General features: G+C 59.6%; 1 protein-coding gene across 2 annotated transcripts in view; it reads left to right on the top strand.

The window, feature by feature from the left end:
* The window catches only part of Adgrd1 (adhesion G protein-coupled receptor D1), a 97,631-nt gene extending 78,998 nt beyond the window's left edge, over positions 1 to 18,633 (top strand). For both annotated transcript variants that reach the window (XM_046445980.2, XM_046445979.2), the window contains 7 exons: positions 4,922 to 4,988; positions 7,285 to 7,351; positions 8,871 to 8,962; positions 13,322 to 13,448; positions 14,576 to 14,617; positions 15,108 to 15,200; positions 15,858 to 18,633. In XM_046445980.2, coding sequence (XP_046301936.1) covers positions 4,922 to 4,988; positions 7,285 to 7,351; positions 8,871 to 8,962; positions 13,322 to 13,448; positions 14,576 to 14,617; positions 15,108 to 15,200; positions 15,858 to 15,953 — 584 coding nt within the window. In that variant the 3' untranslated portion in view covers positions 15,954 to 18,633. The remainder of the gene's footprint in view (positions 1 to 4,921; positions 4,989 to 7,284; positions 7,352 to 8,870; positions 8,963 to 13,321; positions 13,449 to 14,575; positions 14,618 to 15,107; positions 15,201 to 15,857) is intronic.
* The last annotated feature ends 1,439 nt before the right edge of the window (positions 18,634 to 20,072 follow it).

The raw sequence follows: 20,072 nt of genomic DNA, 5'->3' as shown, positions 1-20,072 counted from the left end.
CCAACCCCTCCCTGTGAGATGTGGGCCACCACAGGCTCCTCCAAGTGCCAGTGGGTTGCTGTTGTTCCCAGCAAGGGCCTAGGGCACACCCCACTCCATGGCCCTTTGCAGGGGGCTTTGAGGCCAGTCTTTGAGGTGCAGGCCTAGTGGGGTCCCTTGCCAGGCTCTCCCTGCCTCTTCTCCCCGGTGGGGTGCTCTGGGACCTTCCTCTTCCTGGTGCACACTCAGGCCCCATCCCTTTCCAGGGTGTGCCCTTGGCTCCAGCTCTCCACACTCCTCCAACGGACTCGGGTCCCACGCGGAACACTTTAGAGTGTTGTGGTCTAACCCCCTGCTTCTCTCCTGGGAAAATTCCCCAAGGCCAGGGCAGGGGGACATGGCCTCTGCCCTGAAAGCCAGCTGAGAAGGGACAGAGAGGTCCCATGTTCCTAGCCCACCTACCGTGGGGCCCTGCACACTGCCAGCTGGAGCCAGAAGGCAGGAAGCCCCTGCAGCTGCTGCCCCTGGCTCAGGGTTCCAAGACATGGGGTTCTGGGAGTGGGAGGCGGGGTCTTGCCCTGGGCGGGGCGGTTGATGAGGCCTGTGGTGTCCACAGTGCTGGAGCTGTGGCTTCCTTGCACGCATGGGGCTGGTGGGGAAGCCGGAGTTGAGTTCTCAGCCAGAGTAGGGGATTTTCCTGAGTGAACTTGCCTTCATTTGCTGGGCACCTTAGGAAAATGCACAGACTGAAAGTTTGTTTAAACCACTTAGCCAGAGTGTCTGTGCCCGGGCCTGGGCGTCCTCTCCCATGGACAGCCTGTGAGTTGGACTCTTACCCATGCTGGGGCGAGCACCGGGCCCCCTTTCTGCAAGGCTTGGGCTGTTACCTGGCGTTCTTACCATTGCTGCGAGGTGTGGATCCGGCTCTGGGGACCTGCTGCCTGTTTCTAGTTTTCTCCAAATAGATTTAATTTTCGCAGCCCTCATCATGCAAGGAGGAGATTAAGCTTGTTTACTTTGTGCTTTGAATTGGCAAATGTAATTTATTTGAGGATGAAGTGGAGTTAAATTATGCATCCCTCATGGCCTCCCCGGGGAGCAGGGAGCAGTGAGCAGGGGACCTGGACCCCTCCTCCCCACTGCAGCTGGCCCTGCAGGGAATCCCTGAGGTCTGCTCAGAGTCCCGGGCCCGCCTTGCTGCCCCTGCTGCAGGGTCACCGTTTTTTGCACACACTGGCCCCAAGTCCAAATGTCTACCCCTGTCCACTCCCAGCGAGCCCAATTCCAGTGTGACCAGCTCCCGCAGTCCTTCCTGACTCCCCAGGGGAGAGCTGCTTCTTCCTGTGAGTCTGACTCCATTAGCAAGGGTTTAGAAGGTGATTGCCGGCCACCTGCAGTTTTCCAGTTTCTCCAAGGAAAGAAGAATCACGCCATTTAGAGGCGCAGGCGTGCGCACGCAGCATGTGAATAATAAGCCCCAGCAAAGACAGAGGAATGTACTGAAAGGGTTGACGAATCCGTCCTGAGGGGGAGAGAGGAGCCCAGTGAGAGGAGCCGCCGAGGTCGGGTGGGAGTGTGTGTGATAATTGAGTCGATGCAGCCTGCAGGAGCCATGTTGGAGAAAAGTGGGTTATTTGCCAATACTTGAAAATTGAGGGACTTTGCATAAAATTACCAAGTTCTTTTGAAGAATGAGGAGGTCCACGCACACCGAGTTTGTATTCCTGCTAGGCAGCACAGGCTGCAACTGTGTGGCTTCTGATACGGATGCCTGCGGTCCCTGCAGGGTTTGAGTCTGTGGCCCCGAAGCAAGCTGCATACAAACAGAGCCAGGCGGTCCTCAGCCCTCCATCTATCTCCCTGTCAGCTTCCCCTTAATTAATTTCATCAGGAGCCCGTGAGCTGCGTCCGTCATCCCAACCCAGCTCCTTGGCTTTGGGCCTAAGTAAAGACGGTCTCCAGGCAGCGGGCTCTCCCGGCCTCTGCCATTAATTAAGAAGGAGCTGGAGGCTGACCCAGAGCAGGAGAGGCCACACTGCAGGCGGAGCCCTTGGAGCCCTGGAGACGGACGCTTGTTCCTCACCTGGCCATGCACCAACCCACGGGCAGTACCATGCTCTGGAAGCCCCGAGGCTGTTCAGAGCTGAGGTGGGGGCACAGGGTGGTCAAGTCAGCCACTGTCCTTGAGGCTTGCTGGGGGCCAGGTGCTCTGCAGGGACTGTGAGGGGCATGAGTTGAGTGGAGTGGCACCGCCCCCAGGAGTGTGGGGGCACCCAGGAGAGGATGGGAGGGTGAGAAGCAGAGTCTGTACCTCCCTGCAAGAGAGGAATCTGATCACAAGCTCAGCAGGGGAGGAAGGTGGCCTGTTTTATTTCCCTTTATTGCAATCCAGTCTCTCTCATGAGACTGGGACATTCAGTAATTCATTTATTCCACATTTGAAGCAAAGTGTTTCAGGGGCAAGATTCTTTCCAAGGTGTTTAATTTAAAAACAAAATCCGAAACCCTGGTATTCAAGAAGGGGGCGGCGGGACCCTCCCCCAGGGTGCTGGGCAGCTGTGGCCTGGAGGTGCTGGGAGGACAGCCTGCCCGTCTTCTCCTCCAGTGCAGAACCTGCCAGGAGGGAACCAAGAGCCACCCCGTGTTCCCACCCCATCTTTAGTTCAGGAATCTGAGAAATACGGCTTCCTCCCGAGGAGCCTTGATCACCCTCTGGGGAAAGCCCAGGTGGAACAGGGAGCTGGCCCTGGCTGTCCTTCTGCAGAGGGTGGAGAGCAGGGACACCCCATGGGGCCACTGCGCCAGATCTAGCTTCCTGCAGGGTGCTCTGCTCTCTGAGCCCCTGGGTGAGTTGTTTGCAGAAACAGGTTCACGAGGGCTCTGCCTCAGAGCATAGGTGTGTGTGCAGGACTGGCTGCCGGAGCGGGTGCCGTGGTGGCTCAGCCTGGGCCATGCTGCGATGTGTCTCCCCTTCAGTCACAGGCACATTCACCTCTGACCCTTCCCAGCTGCAGAGGGAGATTGGAGGCCAGCTCACCTGGGGTCAGGGCAGAGCCTCTAAAACCAATCCAACCCTTGAATCCCTTCTTTGCTGAGACACTGAAATCTCTGGGAATTGCCAGTCCAGGTGTTTTTTCTTAGATTTCCCTTGACCTCCACCTCTTCCGCACAGTCTGACGGCTTTGTAAATCATTGAAAGCACTTAATTAGTCACACTTAGTCCAGCTCAAACTGGCTTAGGCAAGCAGGGAGTCTAATGGCTTACCTAATGAAAAAGGTCCAGGGTGGTGGACTTCAGCTTGATCCACAGTCACCATCTGCCCTCCTTGCCAGGCATGGTGGCACACGCCTGTCACCCCAGTGACTGGGGAGGCTGAGACAGGATGATCACAAAGTTCTAGGCCAGTCTCAGCAACTTAGTGAGGTCCTGTCTCAAAAATAAGGGGGCTGGGAATATAGCTGAGAGGTAGAGTGCCCCTGGGTTAGATCCCCAGTACAAAAAAATTTTTAAAAAAGTTTTGCTTTCCTTAACATTCTCTAAGTTGGTGCTGCATCTCTGCCCTGGATGCCAAGGCAGCTGGGTGGATAAGGGTCCCCCTGGTCCTCGCCCTCCCAGGAACCAGTGGGAGCTTCTCGCACAGCCGTGTCAAGGAAGTCCCTTAACAGGGTCTCATTGGTCCATCAGGGCTAAGTGCCCTGACCAGTCACTGTGGCCAAGCACTGGATGTCCCAGCAGCCCCTGTGGGTCACCTGCCTCTAGAGCCAGGGACAGGAGGTCCCTGAGCCACATGGATGGTGAGGTGGTGTGGCTCCCTGAGCAGCACTGTCTCAAACATTGGCTGCTTGGGCACTGTGTCCGCGACAGTGCAGCTGGTGGCCCAGGACTCCAGGGCCAATTGAGCTAGCTCCCTCCCCACCTCCCTGTGGATCTTCAGGGGGTCTCAACTGACACCACTGATTCTGTCCCATGATCCTCTGCACTGTGGGGGCTCTGCCAATGATCCCCCTAGGGCTGCAGTGCACTGTGAGGAGGTCTGTCCCATGATCCTCCTGGGGCTGCAGTGCACTTTGAGAAGATTTGTCCCATGATCTTCCTGGGGATGCAGTGCACTGTGAGGAGGTCTGTCCCATGATCCTCCTGGGGATGCAGTGCACTGTGAGGAGGTCTGCCCATGATCCTCCTGGGGGCTGCAGTGCACTGTGAGGAGGTCTGTCCTGTGATCCTCCAGGGGGTGCAGTGCACTGTGAGGAGGTCTGCCCATGATCCTCCTGGGGCTGCAGTGCGCTGTGAGGATGTCTGTTTCATGATCCTCTGGGGATGAAGTGCACTGTGAAGAGGTCTGTTCCATGATCCTCCTGGGGCTTCAGTGCACTGTGGATGGCTCTCCCTATGATTCTCCTTGGGGTGCAGTGCACTTGAGGAGGTCTTTCCTATGATCCTCCTGGGGATGCAGTGCACTATGAGGAGGTGTGTCTTATGATCTTCCTTGGGCTACAGTGCTCTGTGTGGAGGTCTGTCCCATGATCCTTCTGGGGCTTCAGTGCACTGTGGATGGCTCTCCCTATGATTCTCCTTGGGGTGCAGTGTACTATGGGGTCAGCAGAACCTCTGGCCTCCTACCTGATGCCTAGGGGCTCACCATTATAACAGAAATGCCTTTAGCTCTTGTCACAGTCCCTCTGGGCCAGCTCCACCTGGTGAGAGCCTCAGGTCACACAAGCTGAGTGGGGCTTCCTTACCTGTCAGTGCAGCTGGCCTGTCCCTGGGATAGACTCCTGGGCTTCTTGGCTAGAGCCTGGGAGGGTGAGTGGGTGTGAGTGCCCACGCCTGGCCTCCATTGCCCATGCTTCCTTGAGGGCAGGGGCTCTGTGGCCAGCATCGGCTGAAGTTGGTGTAACAGAGGAAGTGGGCGGGCTGACAAGCTCTCTCTCCTCTCCACAGGGTCTCCGCTACTCATCTGCATCATCACCATAGCATCTGCCTTGGATAGTTACGGGACCAGTGACAAGTGAGTGAGGTGTCCTGGCAGTGTCTTGTGTTTGGAGGGTCCTCCATGGGGAAGGGCACCAGTAGGCCTGCTGGCCTTGGCCCTCTGTTGTTCTAGCTGCAGGGCTCACTGGTCCCTTGCCCCAGGCCCTGGCACACATAATACAGTGCCCCCCCCCCCCCGGGGAGGGATAGGGGTGTCACAGTGCCCTAGGGGAGGGATGGGAGTATCACAGTGTCCTAGGAGAGGGATGGGGGTAACACAGCACCCCAAGGGAAGGGTGGGTATGTCACAGCACATCCTGGGGTGGGATGGAGGTCTCACAGCCCCCAGGGGAGGGATGGGGATGTCACAGTGCCCCAGGGGTGGGAATGGGGTGTCACAGTGCCCTAGGGGAGGGATGGAGGTGACACAGCCCCCTGGAGGGTGGGATGGGGGTGACACAGCATCCCGGGGGAGGGGTGGGGATGTCACAGCACCCCTGGGGTAGGATGGGGTGTCACAGTGCCCCCAGGGGGCAGGATGGGGGAGTGTCACAGTATCCTTCAGAGGTAGGATGATGGCTGGTGGAAGTTTCTGATGGAATTTTTTCACCCTGTGGTCCCCCATGGAGCCCAAGTTTATGCCCCAGGAGCCCTGAGAAAAGGTGGTTAGCAAGTGCCTGAGCATGCCCTGCTGGGCAGGAGGGGGACTCTGGGCCAGGCCACTGCTGTGCCAACTGAGCCAGGAGGGGAGGGGGAGCCAGCCGGGAGGGGCTCACCTTCCACAACTTGTCCTCAGAGGAGGGCTGCTGCTTGGGGGTCCCAGGAGGCTGAGCCTGTCCTGCCAGACTGAGGGGCCAGGGGCCGGGCAGCTGGAGGCAGCTGAATGGAGGAGAGAAGACAGTGGAACACCCCAGGGCCGGGAGGCAGTGTGTTGGCAAGTGGGGAGAGACAGCCTCTGCTCCGGGCAGCGAGGGCCATGGAGGCCTGGAGGAGGGGCGGAGCCAGAGGACTGAGGAGGAAGCACCTGGGTGCTGTGCCTCTATCCCGCTGCCTCTAGAAGCTGAGGCCCTGATGGCAGAGAGTGGCCTTCTCCAGCTACCTCGGGGAACTTGCCCTGCTCTGAGCCCCTATAGCTCATGGGTGCTGGCCACCTCCTCACCCAGCTCTGACATTGGCCTCTCTTGCCCTGAGCTGGGGGGTAGCCTGGCGAGGTTCAGGAGTCCCTGGACTACAGGGCAGGAAGGGTCAGGAGGGTCCGGAGGTCCTACAAATACACCATTCTGGGTGAAAGTCAGGAAGTGCAGGCTGCCTGGATGGTGCTGCCATCCCTCAGGAGCCCGGGGAGCTGGTTTTGAGTCCTGGCAGTGTACTTCCTCGCCTGGCGCGTCCAGACGAGATGTGTCCTCCCCGGGCTGTGTCCAGACACACATGGCCTCACACAGAACTCTCAGCTGTTTAGGGCATTTGGTGTCCCATGGTCTAGGAGGTCCTGGGGGGGGGGGTGGCTAGGGACAGGGCACCCCTGCATGTTGAGGGTCACCTGGGCTTTCTGGGCCTCAGTTTCCCCATCTGTGGGATAGGAGTGACCACAGCCTTGCCAAGGGATGCTGTAGGCTTGAATGGGACCTGAATCAGTCTGGGCTTTATCATGAGTGGGCCAGACCTGCTGTGAACTAAAGGTAGCCCCGAGACATCACACCATGTGCCAGACTGTGCCCCACGCCTGGCCAGGCCCCGTCAATGTGCTCAGTGTCCTGGGAACACTAGCTTCTGGGGGCCAGAAGGGTGACATCTCCTGGGAGCCTGAGGCTCTGGGTAGTTCCACAGGCTCTATGAAGGTATGGGATTCTAAGGGACCTGGCCTTCTTGCCTGAGCTCTGGGGTCACGTCTTGGAGCAGGGAGGAATTTCACATCCTCAAACTGGACCCTGCCTCCTAGGACATTAGAACAGTGACCTAGAGGTGTAGCTGACTGGCAGCCCCTGGTAAGTGGGCAGGGCAGGGTGCCTCCCATGGTGGCCACCATTCTACCAGGCTTCGGGGAGGGCATGGCCAGGCCACAGTCTGAAGTGCTCTGGAGGAGGCCAGTCCCGGCAGAGTTTATGTGGAAACCCACTCTGGGCTTTGGCTGGGCTCTTCAGAGGTTGCTGACCCAGTCTGTAGACTGGAAGATCCTCTCCAAGAATGAGAGATGAGATAATCAGGGATTGAAAAGTAATTGTGGGATCAGCACTGGGACTGGGGCCCAGGACTGTGACTGAGAGCAGTGGGGATGGAGGAGAAGATGGGGCCACGGGCCAGGTGCTGAGGTGACACTCTGCTTCCCTCCACAGCTGCTGGCTCTCCCTGGGGAGTGGCGCCATCTGGGCCTTCGTGGCCCCTGCCCTGCTGGTCATTGTGGTAGGTGCCCACACAAGGGTTCGGAGCAGGGCTGTGGATGGGCTCCCTGAGGACACACCCAAGGGCACAGCATCGCTGTCTCCTGCTCTCCCTGGGGCTCAGCTGCAGTCCCGGGAAGGCCCTGGGCTCCCCCTCAGGCCCACCCAGGTCCTGGTGCTTCCCGCTGGAGCTCAGGGCAGAGGCATGGGCAGGGTGAGCTCTTGGCTGGGCAGCCGTGTTGCCACATCGCTCTTCTCTGTGCAGTGCTGGGCTGGGTGGTGCCTGCCGAGTCCTTCCCTCTCCCTACCCTTGGGAAACTTCTGTTCTTCCACAGAGGAGAGGATAGTGGGGGGCTGAGCCACCGCATGGAGGTGGCCTGGGAAGACGGGGTGCCCGGCAGAGAGACATGGTTAAGCCTTGCTCACTTCCTGCTGTGGGAGCAGCGAGAGGCTCGGCAGGTCAGGGACAGGGTCCCATTTTGCCTAGGGACGCTGCACAGACAGAGTCTCTTGCTGTGAAGAGAGACCTCAGCAAAGGGTCCTGGGAACTGGGAGGAAGTGGGGGCCCTGGCAGTGCAAAGGTAGTGGATGTGGAGTTAGAGGGAAGGTGTCCCCAGGCCCCAGGATAAGCCCAGCAGAGGGGCTCAGAAAGGCCCAGAATGTGGCCACTGTTGGCGATATATGGCATGGTACAGCTAGGTCGCGGGTGACCTGACCACACCCCCAGGGACTCCTGCTGTGTCTGTGTACCAAAGCAGGCACAGGCCAGCAGCCTACCCGTGGGCCTGAGGGGGACACTGCCAGGTGTCATTGCCACAGGCAGCAGCATGTTCCCATGGAGGATCTGGGCCTGGAGCTGACCTCTCACTGTGTCCAGGATCTCAGACACGTTCAGAGTCAAGGGGTAGAGCCCAACCACCATGCAACCCACAGCCCAGCTGTGCATCCTACCTCAGACATAAATTGAGGGCCTCTTCCCCTTGCTGTCCCCGCCTGGCCCCTCCTGCTCGGGACCCCGAGAACTGCCTAGGTGAGGGGACAGATGTGCTGGGACCTCTTCCAGTGTCTTGAGGGAGCCTCCCGGCAGGTCTGGAGGTACTGGGCAGATGGACCCCACCACCACAGTGTCCAAGCACCATGAGAGGCAGGAAGTGACGGCTAGGCCTGGGTGGCTTGCTAGGCGGGGCTTCTCACCCTTGAAGGTCAGTTTGCATCGCAGCGTCTTATTCTCTCACCATGTGGGGAGTGAGTCTCTGAGGACCAGGTCTGGGGGCCTGGGCAGGTGGGAGGTGAGCGGGAGCTCAGGTCAGATACCGGAGGTCATTCTAGACTCTAGAGCTTATCTCTGCTCTTCTCCTGGCACCCCTGAGCTCACCTGGGCGGGCCTGCGTGTCATCTGCTGGGGACACCCAGAGACCTGGGACACGTTTGTCCCAGTGTCAACGCCGGCTGGCCTAGGAGAGCTGGTTGCGGGGTGGACGCTGAGGCCCTGTGCATGCTGTGGCCTGCTCACTGTCCCTCCTGGTGGTCCTCCCTTGCAGGTCAACATCGGCATCCTCGTGGCCGTGACCAGGGTCATCTCCCAGATCAGTGCCGACAGCTATAAGATACACGGGGACCCCAGTGCCTCCAAGTAAGTTGACCACGGCTTCTACAGTCCTGCCAAGCTGCCCCCCAGGCTGCTCACAGGTCACAGGGGATGGCCATGCTGCTGCCATGGCTGTCACCCAAGTCTTCATCTTGCTCAGGGTCCTCAGGACCTCACCAGGCATCCCTGGCCCTTGTCCTCACAAAGGTCCCTGTTCTCTGCCAGGGACCCGTGGCAAGGTCCTAACCCAGGTTGGCAGCCGCCACGTGAACAGAGAGGGATTGAGTGAATGTCCCCCTGGGAATGCCCCACCAGGGTGAGAGGTGGCTGAGGGGGGAGGGGAGTTCCCCCTCAGGTGGCCCACCATTTGCTGACTCTGAAGTCCATTAGCCTCTGGGCCTGGCTTTCCTCACTGTGGAGTGTGGATGACCACAGGACCCCCTCGTGGTCCACTGTGTGGAAGAAGACCCTTGATAGCAGAGCTTCCCCCTGTGCTGGGCTGGCCGTCTGGAGAAGGAGCGGGCTCTCTGGGACGGTCCTGCCCACGCAACCTGCTGCCTCTGGCCTTCTGGCCGTATCCTCTAGGGCACTGCTGATGCCCCACACAAGCTGGCCTAGGACTGGTGCACAAGGAGATGGTAAGGTGCAGAGTTCAGCGCCCTCCTTTGCCACGGCTGGGTGGCCACACAGTCTCCAGATCAGCTCCTCCCCCGCAGCTTTCCTCCTCCACTTTGGTGTCCCTCCCTGAGTGACTGTGGCCTCCTGGTGGCAGAATGGCTGCAACAGTTCAATCCAGGGAAAGATCCCCTCCCTCCTGTTCTGATACACCCTGTGCCTGAGGGGGAGGACAGGACCTGCTGGGCCTCATGCCCTCCTCGAATCCATCCTGGCAGGGTGGGATGCCCCCACAAGACTGGTAGGCCTGGGTCTCCTGGGCCACCCTGATGCTGGGCTGTGCCAGCCCCCCAGGTCCAGGGCTGAAGGTGGGAAGGCAGCTCTCACTGGAGTTTGGAGGCTACTGACTGACTGTAAATGACTAGCTCTAGAGTATCTTTTCTGATCTGAGAGCAAAAGCCATAAACAAGCCAGCAGCAAATCCATGAGATAATTATTCTGTAACAAATCTAAACTCTGTAAATTAACCCTCCAGGGGCTGCAGCCCTTTGGAGCTCTCCAGCCCCTGTGAGCGTCCAGCCTGTGCCAGGAGGGAAAGTGCTCCTGGGGTCAGGAGCTCTTCCTTTCCTCCTGTACCGAGAGGCAGAGGGAGAGCTGCCCTGCAGGACCAGGCCCTCCCTGTCCCCAGGACACTCCTGTGCCCTCGACCCCTGACTCGCTTCTCCCTCCTTGCCCTCCTGAGAGCCCACTGGGAGGCAGCCTGCCCCCTGCTCATCTCTCTCCACGGGATCCCCAGGGACTGGCAGCTGTCTCTGCTCCCTTAAGGAAGTGCCTGGGCCAGCTGGTCAGCGTCTGCAGAGCCACAGGGTGGCATTGCCCTTGTGCCCTTGAGGCTGCACATGGCAGCCAGGGACGTGGCCTTCCAGGAGACTGTCCAGGCAGGTGGCTGTCTCTGGGGCACAGCCAGCACAGCCTGCTGACACCAGCTGCCCTTCTCTAAGTGGCCAGGTCTGACTGGGGCTGTCCTGACTTTCCTTGTGGCCTGATCAGCTTCCGAGGCACACCAGCTGCCCCTCCCCCAGGGCTCTGAGGCAGAGGGAAGTAGCAACTGCAGCACCTTGGAAGCTCCTTCGGCCCCTTCTACACCTATCAAGGTGCAGCCTGGTGGCTGTCTTTGTCCCAGCCGCGTGTCCAGTGGGTAACAGGACGAGAGGCTTCCTTGGGGGCCTTCACAGGGCTGGCTTCCGCTCTTCACAGATCTGTTAACTGTCTGCAGTTCCAAACCCACGGGAAAGCAGCAGAGTGTGGTCAGGTTTGCGATGAGACCCAGGCCCTGGAGGTGGGGTGAGGGGTGGGCCCATGGGTGCACCGTGGCAGGGGCCTTGGGAGGGGGACTCACCAGGGCCTGAGCCCCCACGCCAGGCCCACTGCCCTGGGCAGGCTGTGAGGCATCGGGAGGAGAGCGCCACCCAGCTGCCTCCACTGGCCACGGCCCCTCCCCTGCCAACTGACGAGGTGGCGCTGGCAGCCTGGCCATGCTAGCAGACCCCAGAGAGCTCCCAGCAGGTGCATGTCCCCCAGCTCCTTCTGCTGCTGTTGTAGCCTCAGGAGCAAAAGCACTGTCCCTGGAGCAGCAGCCCATCTGATGCCTGCTCCTCAGGCTGCTCCTGTCCCCCAGCTTCCCAGGACGAAGACATGGCTGGAGCGTGCAGGGCGCTTGTTTCCAGGGACCGGGGTTTATTTTTATTGTACCCACATCATCAAAGCAGGGCCACAGCCTCCCTGAGAGCGGACGTGTTGGAACATCCCTTGGTTTACGGGGTCCATTGCCAGGAGCTGTCGGTGTGGGGGTCCTGGGCTAATGACAGGGCTCGTCATGGCCGTGCCTTGCTGCCCCTCGGGAGGGACGCTGCACCCCGTTGTGCTCTTCTGCACACTCGTCCGTTTGTTCTTCCTTTCTTGGCTTACTGCTCGATTCCTGAGGTCTGCGTCCTGGCTCAGTGCTGCACTTTCAGGCTGCAGAGTTGAAAAGACAAAGTTGGTCTCGGACATCACAGAGTGGAGAGGGAGACCAAGTCAGTCCCTGTGCTGAGCTACGAGGGGTAAACTGAGGCATGTGGCAGTGGCTGCACTGGGCAGCAGGGCCCCATTATTCTCTGGGTTTTCCCCCATGTGTGAAGGCAGAAGGCCCCCGCTGTGGAGCGCCCAGCTGTCCTGGAAGTTGGGACAGATGGCATTTGTGTACCATGAGCTCAGCGCATGTCAGAAGTGGCCCTGAGCCAGACAGCCAGTCCCCTGACTCACGCAGCCCCTGGAGTGTGCTGAGAGCTGACTCCATGCCACCTCTGTCCCAGGCTCTGTAGACACAGTGGGGACCAAGACCCAGTCTCCTGAGGCTCTCATTCTGAGGGTGCCCTGGTGAGGCTGCTCTTCCTGACGTTCCGAGGCCGGTGTGTCTCCCACTGTGGCAGCCGGGACTGACACTTCTGCCCCGACATTGGCTGGGTAGGATGGTCTGCCTGAGCATGCCCAGGTTGCCCCTGGCTCCTTGCATCCAAGGCCAACTACTAGGGCACAGTGCTGTGAGCCAGAGCAGAGCTGGCCCTCAGGGCCCTCTGTGCCCAGGTGGTCTGTACCTTGACCTCTGCTGTCTCTCCCTGCTTTACTTCATGGGGAGGGGCTCCTTTGCAGGACTGCTCTAGGCTGCCACAGAAAATCCTGTATTGAGAGATAGCCAGTGGCTCACAGAAGAGGCTAAGAGACGAGTTGCAGAAAGGCCACAGACAGGGACAAGTGTCAAGGGCTGAGAGGAAGCAGCTGCAACAGGGTCAGGTGCCGGCCTGTGCAAGATTCCTGTGGTCTTCACCCAGAGACTTGCTTTGGTTGGCTGGCCTGAGTCACATGCTCCTTTCTATAGAGGACAGTGGGCAACACGATTGGCTGTCTTGGTAAGACTTCAGCCAATGAGGAAAGGGCAGAGTTAAGCCCAGGAGGGGTGATGCCCTGCAGGAGAGGCTCTGGGGCTCTGCTGCTCAGGGAGGGCAAATCTGAGTTGTAGAAAGCTGCCCGGAGGTGTCCTGGGTTGTGGGCAGGGTGGGGGTCAGCACTGGCCAGGAAGGGGGTACATCTGTATGCCCTCTGGTTCTGCCACTGATGAAACCTGTGCCGTCTTGGCCGTCACTGGGGGTTGTGGGGCCTCTGGGGTCAGAGTGTCCCCTGCCCCACCTGTACAAGGGACCTGTGGGCCAAGGAGACAGCAATGCCCGCCATAGTCCCTGTGTGGGAGGGGATGGGGCCATCAGCAGTGCGGTTCAGCAAGCTCTCGTCTGGTGCCTCCTCCAGCCATGTCTGCGAGCAGTGGAGGTGGCCAGGCTGCCTGTCCCCTGCGAGCTCAAGGTCTGTGCTACAGAAGTGCCAGTGGCTGAAGCCATGGGGCCTGGAGAGAGGCCAGTGCCGTGGCTTCTCATCACAGGGTCGGGTGCTCTTGGATTGCCAAGAGGTGGGAACTTGGGCTTGCTGCCGACCTCTCTGGGCCCCCAGAAGTCGGGCCTGGTTTCTCTCTGGCCTTCGCATACTCCGCAAGGCTTGGATGGGCCACTGCCTGTGTCCTGGGCCACCCCAGGTGATGCTTGAACTCTCAGGGTACAGTCAGGGTCATGTCCCTCCTGAACAGGTGAACACAGTTCAGCCCAGGCCCAGGCTTCACTAGGTCCTCTGGTCCCTTCAGTCTCAAGGCCGGTCCTCAGGGCCACCCTACCTGCCCCCAGCTCCCTCACCGCTCTCTTCCAGGTTGACTGCCAAAGCCGTGGCCGTGCTGCTGCCCATCCTGGGCACCTCATGGGTGTTTGGTGTGCTTGCCGTCAACGACGGGGCCCTGGTCTTCCAGTACCTGTTTGCCATACTCAACTCCCTGCAGGTAAAATCCCGCAAGGACCACCAGGCAGGCCAGTGGGCTATGGCCCTGACAAGCCGGTGTGCGGGGGGCATGGCCTCTGTAGCCTCCACCCACCCTGAGCCCACAGTGTGGGTCTCCCCCAGGCCTGAGGACAGCAGACAGGGCTCTGCGAAGGCAGAGCCCCAGGGCTGGGACCCCATTCAGTGTGGGGTGCCTGTGCTCGGGCAGCATCTATGGCGGCACATCTGGCCCGAAAGGGAAGAGGGTCAGTCTGCCAGCAGCTCTGGGGAGGGAGGCAGGCAGGGAGAGGAGGCGATGGGGTTATGTCATCTGTGGGAAGGGGAGGCAGGGGGCCCATCCTCAGAAACAGACGTGGGACACCTAGAGTCTAAGCCCTCAGACCCACTCATCCCCAGGGAAGGCAGGTGCAGGTTCCCTTCACCAGCACGGCCCAGTTCCCACAATGCCCCTGAGCAGGTGCACATAGTGTGGGGGTGCCCCATGGCCAGCGGCAGCTGGTGTCCAACTCCTTGTTGCCGTGAGCATTCAGTTTTCCTCACGTGGCTTACAGGGCAGGGTGGCAGGTAGCCCCTCCAGCCCACGTGCCCTCTAGGACCTCCTTCACCCTCTGCCGTCTTCTCCAGTGTCCTTCCCAAGGAGCAAGGCCACAGCAGGATGCCCTAAGGTGCTCCTGCACCAAGCGGGACCTCTCCGTGAGGGTCTGCTGGTGCTGGCTGGCAGGTCTGGGTGCTTGGTGATGTCCTTTACTTTCACTGTCATCATCCTCCCTGGTCTGCAGGCGAGTACCCGAGGTTCCATTGGGGTGGGAGTCTGTGGTTTCTGGGTGTCAGGCCAATGTCCAGCCCAGGATTGTCACCCCTCCCTGAGTCAAGCCTTTCTGGGCATCCACCTGTCTCTGCACCTTTGGCAAGCAGGACAGCCCCCTCTGGATTCTGTCACAGCAGCTTCTGGGCTCTAGGCAGGGTTACAGGAGGGGTCTAGGAGCCCCTCCCCATGTGGAACAGTGTGGCAGAAAGTCCCCAGGTGAGGTGTCAGTGCCACCCCAGGGCTATGTGAGGGAAGAGTCCTTGGAGCTCCTTGTGGGTGACAAATGCAGGTGACTCTAACTCTGCTCCTCCCTCCTCCAGGGCCTCTTCATCTTCCTCTTCCACTGCCTGCTGAACTCAGAGGTATGTCTGCCCCACCTCCCCATCCCCCACCCTCCAACCTCCTCACCCCCACCTCCTCACTCCCCATTTCCCCACCTCCCCACTTCCCCACCTCCCCATCCCCCCACTTCCCCATCCCCCCAGCTCCCCACCTCCCCACACCCCTATCCCCCCACCTCCCTACTGCTGTACTGCCCCACCCCCCCACCCCAACACCCCCCCACCTCCCACCGCCCCACCTCCCCACCATGCGGGAGCTCTCCTTTCTAAAGGGGCCTAGCGTGCGGGACAGCCTTGCCCTGCCGACTGGAGCCTGGCCATGCCGCCCTTAGCCAGCCAGCCATCGACACTCGCAGGTGTCGACACTGATAACAACCAATCCTGCCTATCTGGGTCCTCACTTGCCTTGGGTGTTGCGGGAGCCACCTGGGCACTGTTGATAGCACCTCTGGCTTTGCTTCTCCAGCCTCTGAAGTGTCCTAACTGGCCTCTCCTGTCCATCTCCTCCAAGGTGAGAGCCGCCTTCAAGCACAAAACCAAGGTCTGGTCCCTGGTGAGCAGCTCCGCCCGCAGTGCCAACACGAAGCCCCTTAGTTCAGACCTCGTAAGTGCTGTGTGGTCCCCATTTTGGGTCCCCTCTCCCTGCTGAGCCTGCTGGAATGGCAGCCCTCGCTGACCTGGGCCCTTGCTCTGTGGTTACCTTGCCCACCGGAGACGGCTCTCTTTCCCTGAGCTCTGCCCCACTGGGCAGCTGGAGCAGATGCTGGGCTGGGCTCCTCCCACCTACCCTATGGGTCCTTGCCGTGGTGACTCCTTCCTGGACTTCACGTGAGGGTGCCCCACCCATCCCCATGCTTCCGCCCTTGTGCGCGATTGCTGGCCATTCTGCCCATTGTCTGGCCTCTTTGGAACACTACACTATGGGAGCAAGGAGCTGGCTACCTCTGTTGGCCCCTCTGACCCCACAGCCCATACAGGACCTGGCCCTGGGGCTCCGTGAAGAAAGGGAAAACGAGAGCATAGCTGTACAGACACGAGAGCAGAGGGTGGACACACCTGGACTTGGGAGGGGACTGTGCGGCTGCTCTGGTCTGGGTTCTCTTGTTCAGGTCCTTGTTTCTCAGGGGAGCAGGGGGGCCCTGTGCCTCTGCCCCCCGCAGTGGACCCCTGCGGCTTCCTGCCTCTGGGCGTCCATGCCCGCATGGGGTCTGGGCTTCCTCTAGGGCCCAGCTCCCACTCCTCACTTGCTTGTGGCCTGCAGATGAATGGGACCAGGCCTGGCACAGGCTCCACCAAGCTCAGCCCCTGGGATAAGAGCAGCCACTCTGCCCCCCGTGTGGACCTGTCCGCCGTGTGAGCAGGAGCTGGTGATGACTACCTCCCAGAGCAGAGCAGAACGAGTACCCTACCCACGTGGGACCCTCTCCCTGCTGCCTGGACATGAGGTCGCAGCCTCCACCTGTGACCCTACGGAAGAGCACCCACCAGCTCCTGCAGCCTGACACCCAGGGCTGCGTGGCTAGAGACCCCGGGGCCCTCCTGCCTGGCGCACCCGAGGGCTGGCTGCCCCTGAGGACACTGGATCCTGCCCCATGCACCCGAGGGCTGGCTGCCCCCTGAGGACACTGGAGTGCATGGTGGCCCACTGTGACACCCATCATGAGCCTCCCTCCTCACCACATGCACCCAGTAAAGCCGTGGCACGTGGGGCACAGGCTGTCGCTCAGGAGGGGGTTGCCTCTGCCTTGATAGGGGCCCAGAGGAGTCCTGCGGGGGTAGTTTAGGTCCCTGTGCACCCCTGGAGGATCAGCCAGAATGTCCGAGGAGCGTGGGGAACAGGGTAGGGTGTCCCTGGTCTGCTAACTCCACCCACACAGCTCCCAGAGCCAGCCCCAGCTAGGGTGCACGGTCTCCTTCAGGGTCACAGCACTGAGGCCAGCCCTTGCCAAGTGGTCAGCTCTGGGGTCTCCACCCATTCTGGGGACTTGGGCTGGAGTCATGCCGCCCTGGCAGGTGTGCCCACACTGGTCCTCCACCCTTGGAAAAGGCACAGCCCAGCTGCCTGGGATTTGGGCTGTCAGAGACATTGCCCACGCCCGAGAGTGCTACCTCTCTGGACTCAGGTCAGCCTGAAGATGCCCTTTCCTGGCGGAAGCCTTCTTTCCTGCCCATCGGCCCCGACAGAGCCGACCGCCTCCTGCTGTATCTCCTGTGTCCTCATGTCTCTGTCCCCAGGGAGGGACCCACAATTTCTCCTTCGTGTCTAGGAAGCAGACTGACACTGGCAGCACAGTGACCCCTGTCCTACCAAGGTGGCCACGTTGCATGGAGGCTGCCTGCTCCTAAGGGGGGACCCAGCAGGGCCTGGCAGTCCTTTGCCTGGCACCTGTAGGTGGACTCAGCTCGGTCCCTGGGGAGGGGGGACCACTGTGACCACTCCTGAGTGCTCGGCCCTGGATCACAGAGGGGACACCATGGACATCTGACATGGGCCACGAGCAGCCGCACTGTGACCCAGGCCTGAGCGTGGCGTGAAGTGCACAGCCAGGTCCACCTGGTTTTGATACTGGAAGCCTCCACTTTACACTGTGACCCGATGTCATGGCCCTCACCGCTCCTGCCCTGCCCAGCGCTGGACTTGATGTGCTTCTGTGGACTTTTCCACCGTCATCTAGAGCCTTTTTTTTTTTAACAACAAATTACTTTTTTTTTTGTTGTGCTGGGATCTGGCCCTGGGCCCTGCGCACCCTGGGAAGTACCCCAAGTGCTCTCCTGAGCTGCAACCCAGCTGCTGGCGCCTCTCCACAGCTGGCCTCTCCACAGCTGGCCTGCTCATGGGGAGGGCACCTGTCCCCGTCAGGCAAAGTCGTGTGTCCATAGGACCAGCCTCTGTTATGTCCAGGCTAGTCCCCAGTGCACCAGCCAGCTGAGCCCACTGTGACCACACCCTCTGGCCGGGCCATAGCGTGAACCCAGGTGACACAGGCTGAGGTCACTGTGAGACCCAGTGTGTGGGGCCACCTCTCAGGTCTCTTGTGATTTCTGAAACCAGACCAGTAGTAAGGCCTGGCCAGCCCCTGGCCTGCCGCCAGCACCCACAAGTTAGACACCAGGTCCCTCGGCAGACACTGGATCAGATTCAGTGCTAGGAGCTGTGGTTTCCACAGGGGTCCTTACTCCTCGCTCCTCAGCTCTTGGCGGCTCCCTGGGCCTGTGAGACTTTGTGTCCAGGCAGAGTCTAGGCTTTGCTTATGGGCTGGGCGCCTTGGCCTCCGCCCACCTTACCATCTGTACTCGGTGTGGTCCTCTTAAAAAATCAGCAAGAACTGTGTGTTTAAAGCAGTTCTCGCAGGAGAGACAATGGTGGCCTCTGAGTACTGAAATATGTTGTGATTTTCATGCAATAAAACCGCAGTGTCCTTGAGTGGAGTGTGGCCTTGGAGATCTGTGAGTAGTGGGGTCTCTACTAAGGAAGCACAGGGTGAAGGGCGAGGCTGGGGCTCACACACACACTCAGCATCTCCTGGGTACCCAGTGCACTCGCAGCCTCCATCCCAGTGCTGGGAGTGGACGAGGGAGGGACACGGCAGCAGAGGCTCCAGTCTGCACTCACCCAGGCCAAGTGCTGCAGGGCCACGGCCACTGCCCTATATCACCCATAGTGCCATCACTGCCCCTAGGCCCAGTGCTCACGGCCATTTCTACCCGTCTACACTCCACGCCGTGGGGTGCACGTTACAGCTCACCTTACCATTTGCACCAGGTGGTCTGGGCTCCTTTGTGCATCAGTGTTACACACTTAGGCACGCGTGCAGATACTTTATTTATATGTACATGTATTTTGAGACATATTTATATACTACATATGTACTTTAATATATTTTATACCTTTCTATAATATTTGACAGATAATAGATGGACAGATATCCATGTTTTCAATGTCTCTGTGCTTGTGGCTTTTTTTCTTACTTTTTTTGTGTATCAATTCTTTTCCAAGTCAAAATATAAAAAGTGAGTTCTGGCATCAGAAAGATCAATCCTTCCGTGAGTCTTGAAGCTGCTTTCATGTTGTTGACCAAGTGGCTCCGGGGTCTGTTCTCACTGTCAAGGAGACACTCTCAGTGTCTCTTTGGTTACCAGCAAAGAGCATCACCAGTATTTTTGGTAACCAGTGTGACATGTGTGAGCGGTTCCTGATCTGCAAGCCTCTGACTACAGCAGAGGTTGATGGTGTCCCATGTCCCTGCGTTCTCTGAGTGGGTGATGATTCTGAAGGTATTGGGGGCTCCCATTTACCCAGGGAGCTCTCTTACTCTGTGCTGAGGCTGCCTGGGTCACCTTCCCCTCAGGTCAGTGTGCAGTGAGCTCAGGTCCCACCCGGGTGGTATGCTGGGGTGGGTGACACCCTGACCTGCAGCCAGTCCTTTGAACACTGCTGCTATCCACTGTCACCTGCAAGGCTAGAGGAGAGTGGCCTGAGTGACCAGGGCAGTGTGCCTGGACTCCCGCTCTTGCCCTGTCCAGGGCACGCCCTCCTCCTGTCCTACATCCCCCAGGCCCCAGCCTGGGACCCTCCTTCATGGCCCCTAGGCATGCGCGGGTGGAACAGAGGTGAAGGGGACCCCGGGCTGACCCCCCCAGAATTGGCCGGGTTCCCATTCATCTCCACGCAGTGTCCCACTCCTGTCCTGCAATCCTGGGTCCCAGAGCAGCCCGCTGAGGCCTTGGTCTTTGAGCTCCCCAGGCATGACGATGCTCCCAGGAAGCTGGTGTGGGCAGAGGTGGGGAGGAAGTCTGCCGGTCTCTGGCTGCTCCCCGCCTCTGGTGATGGGCCTTTGGCTCCTTCCCACCCACCCTCTGTGTAGCCTCCATGCCAGTCTGTGCCAGTTTCCCTTCTAAAACACGTATCCTCAGGTCACATTCAGATGCCACCTGAGGCTCTGCTTCTCATTGGGACGTGGGGTCTTTGCGAGGGACCTGCAGCATGTGGCGTTGTCTTCTGCGCTCTCCTGTGAGGTCTGGGTCACTGTGTGTTACGGGGTCCCTGGTGCCACCAGAGCCCCCCCCCCAAGTGCCTCATTTGCACCATAGCCTGGGCCACCTGGGGTAATCTCCCACCTCTGGCTGATGGCAGCTTTCTTTCCATTTGGCGATTCAGACAGGACTTTGGTTACCACTGTTTTCTTGTTTCTCTTTGAAGTTGTCCCCTTGTAGCGCCCCTGTGGCACGTGGAAGTTGTCCCTTTGTGGCAGCCCTATGGCACGTGGTCATGTCTTACGTCCCTCGGGCCAGGACAGGTCCTGACACTCCTTGTGTTTTTGTTTAGTTCTTGGTGCATTATGACTGTGCATGACAGTGGCACTCGTGACACCATGCTTTTAGGCATGTGCCATGATCTGGTGGGTCTCATCACCCTCCCCTTTGGCTCCCCCCCCATCTGCTCTGCTGCTGTCCCTCCCATCACCATTATGACTTG

The sequence above is a fragment of the Marmota monax genome, unplaced genomic scaffold (genome assembly GCF_021218885.2).
Source record: "Marmota monax isolate L192 unplaced genomic scaffold, Marmota_monax_Labrador192_F-V1.1 WCK01_AAM20220418_F8-fsc00200, whole genome shotgun sequence".
NCBI lineage: Eukaryota > Metazoa > Chordata > Mammalia > Rodentia > Sciuridae > Marmota > Marmota monax.
Note: the sequence above shows the minus strand (reverse complement) of the source record. Positions and strands in the feature narration are given on the sequence as shown.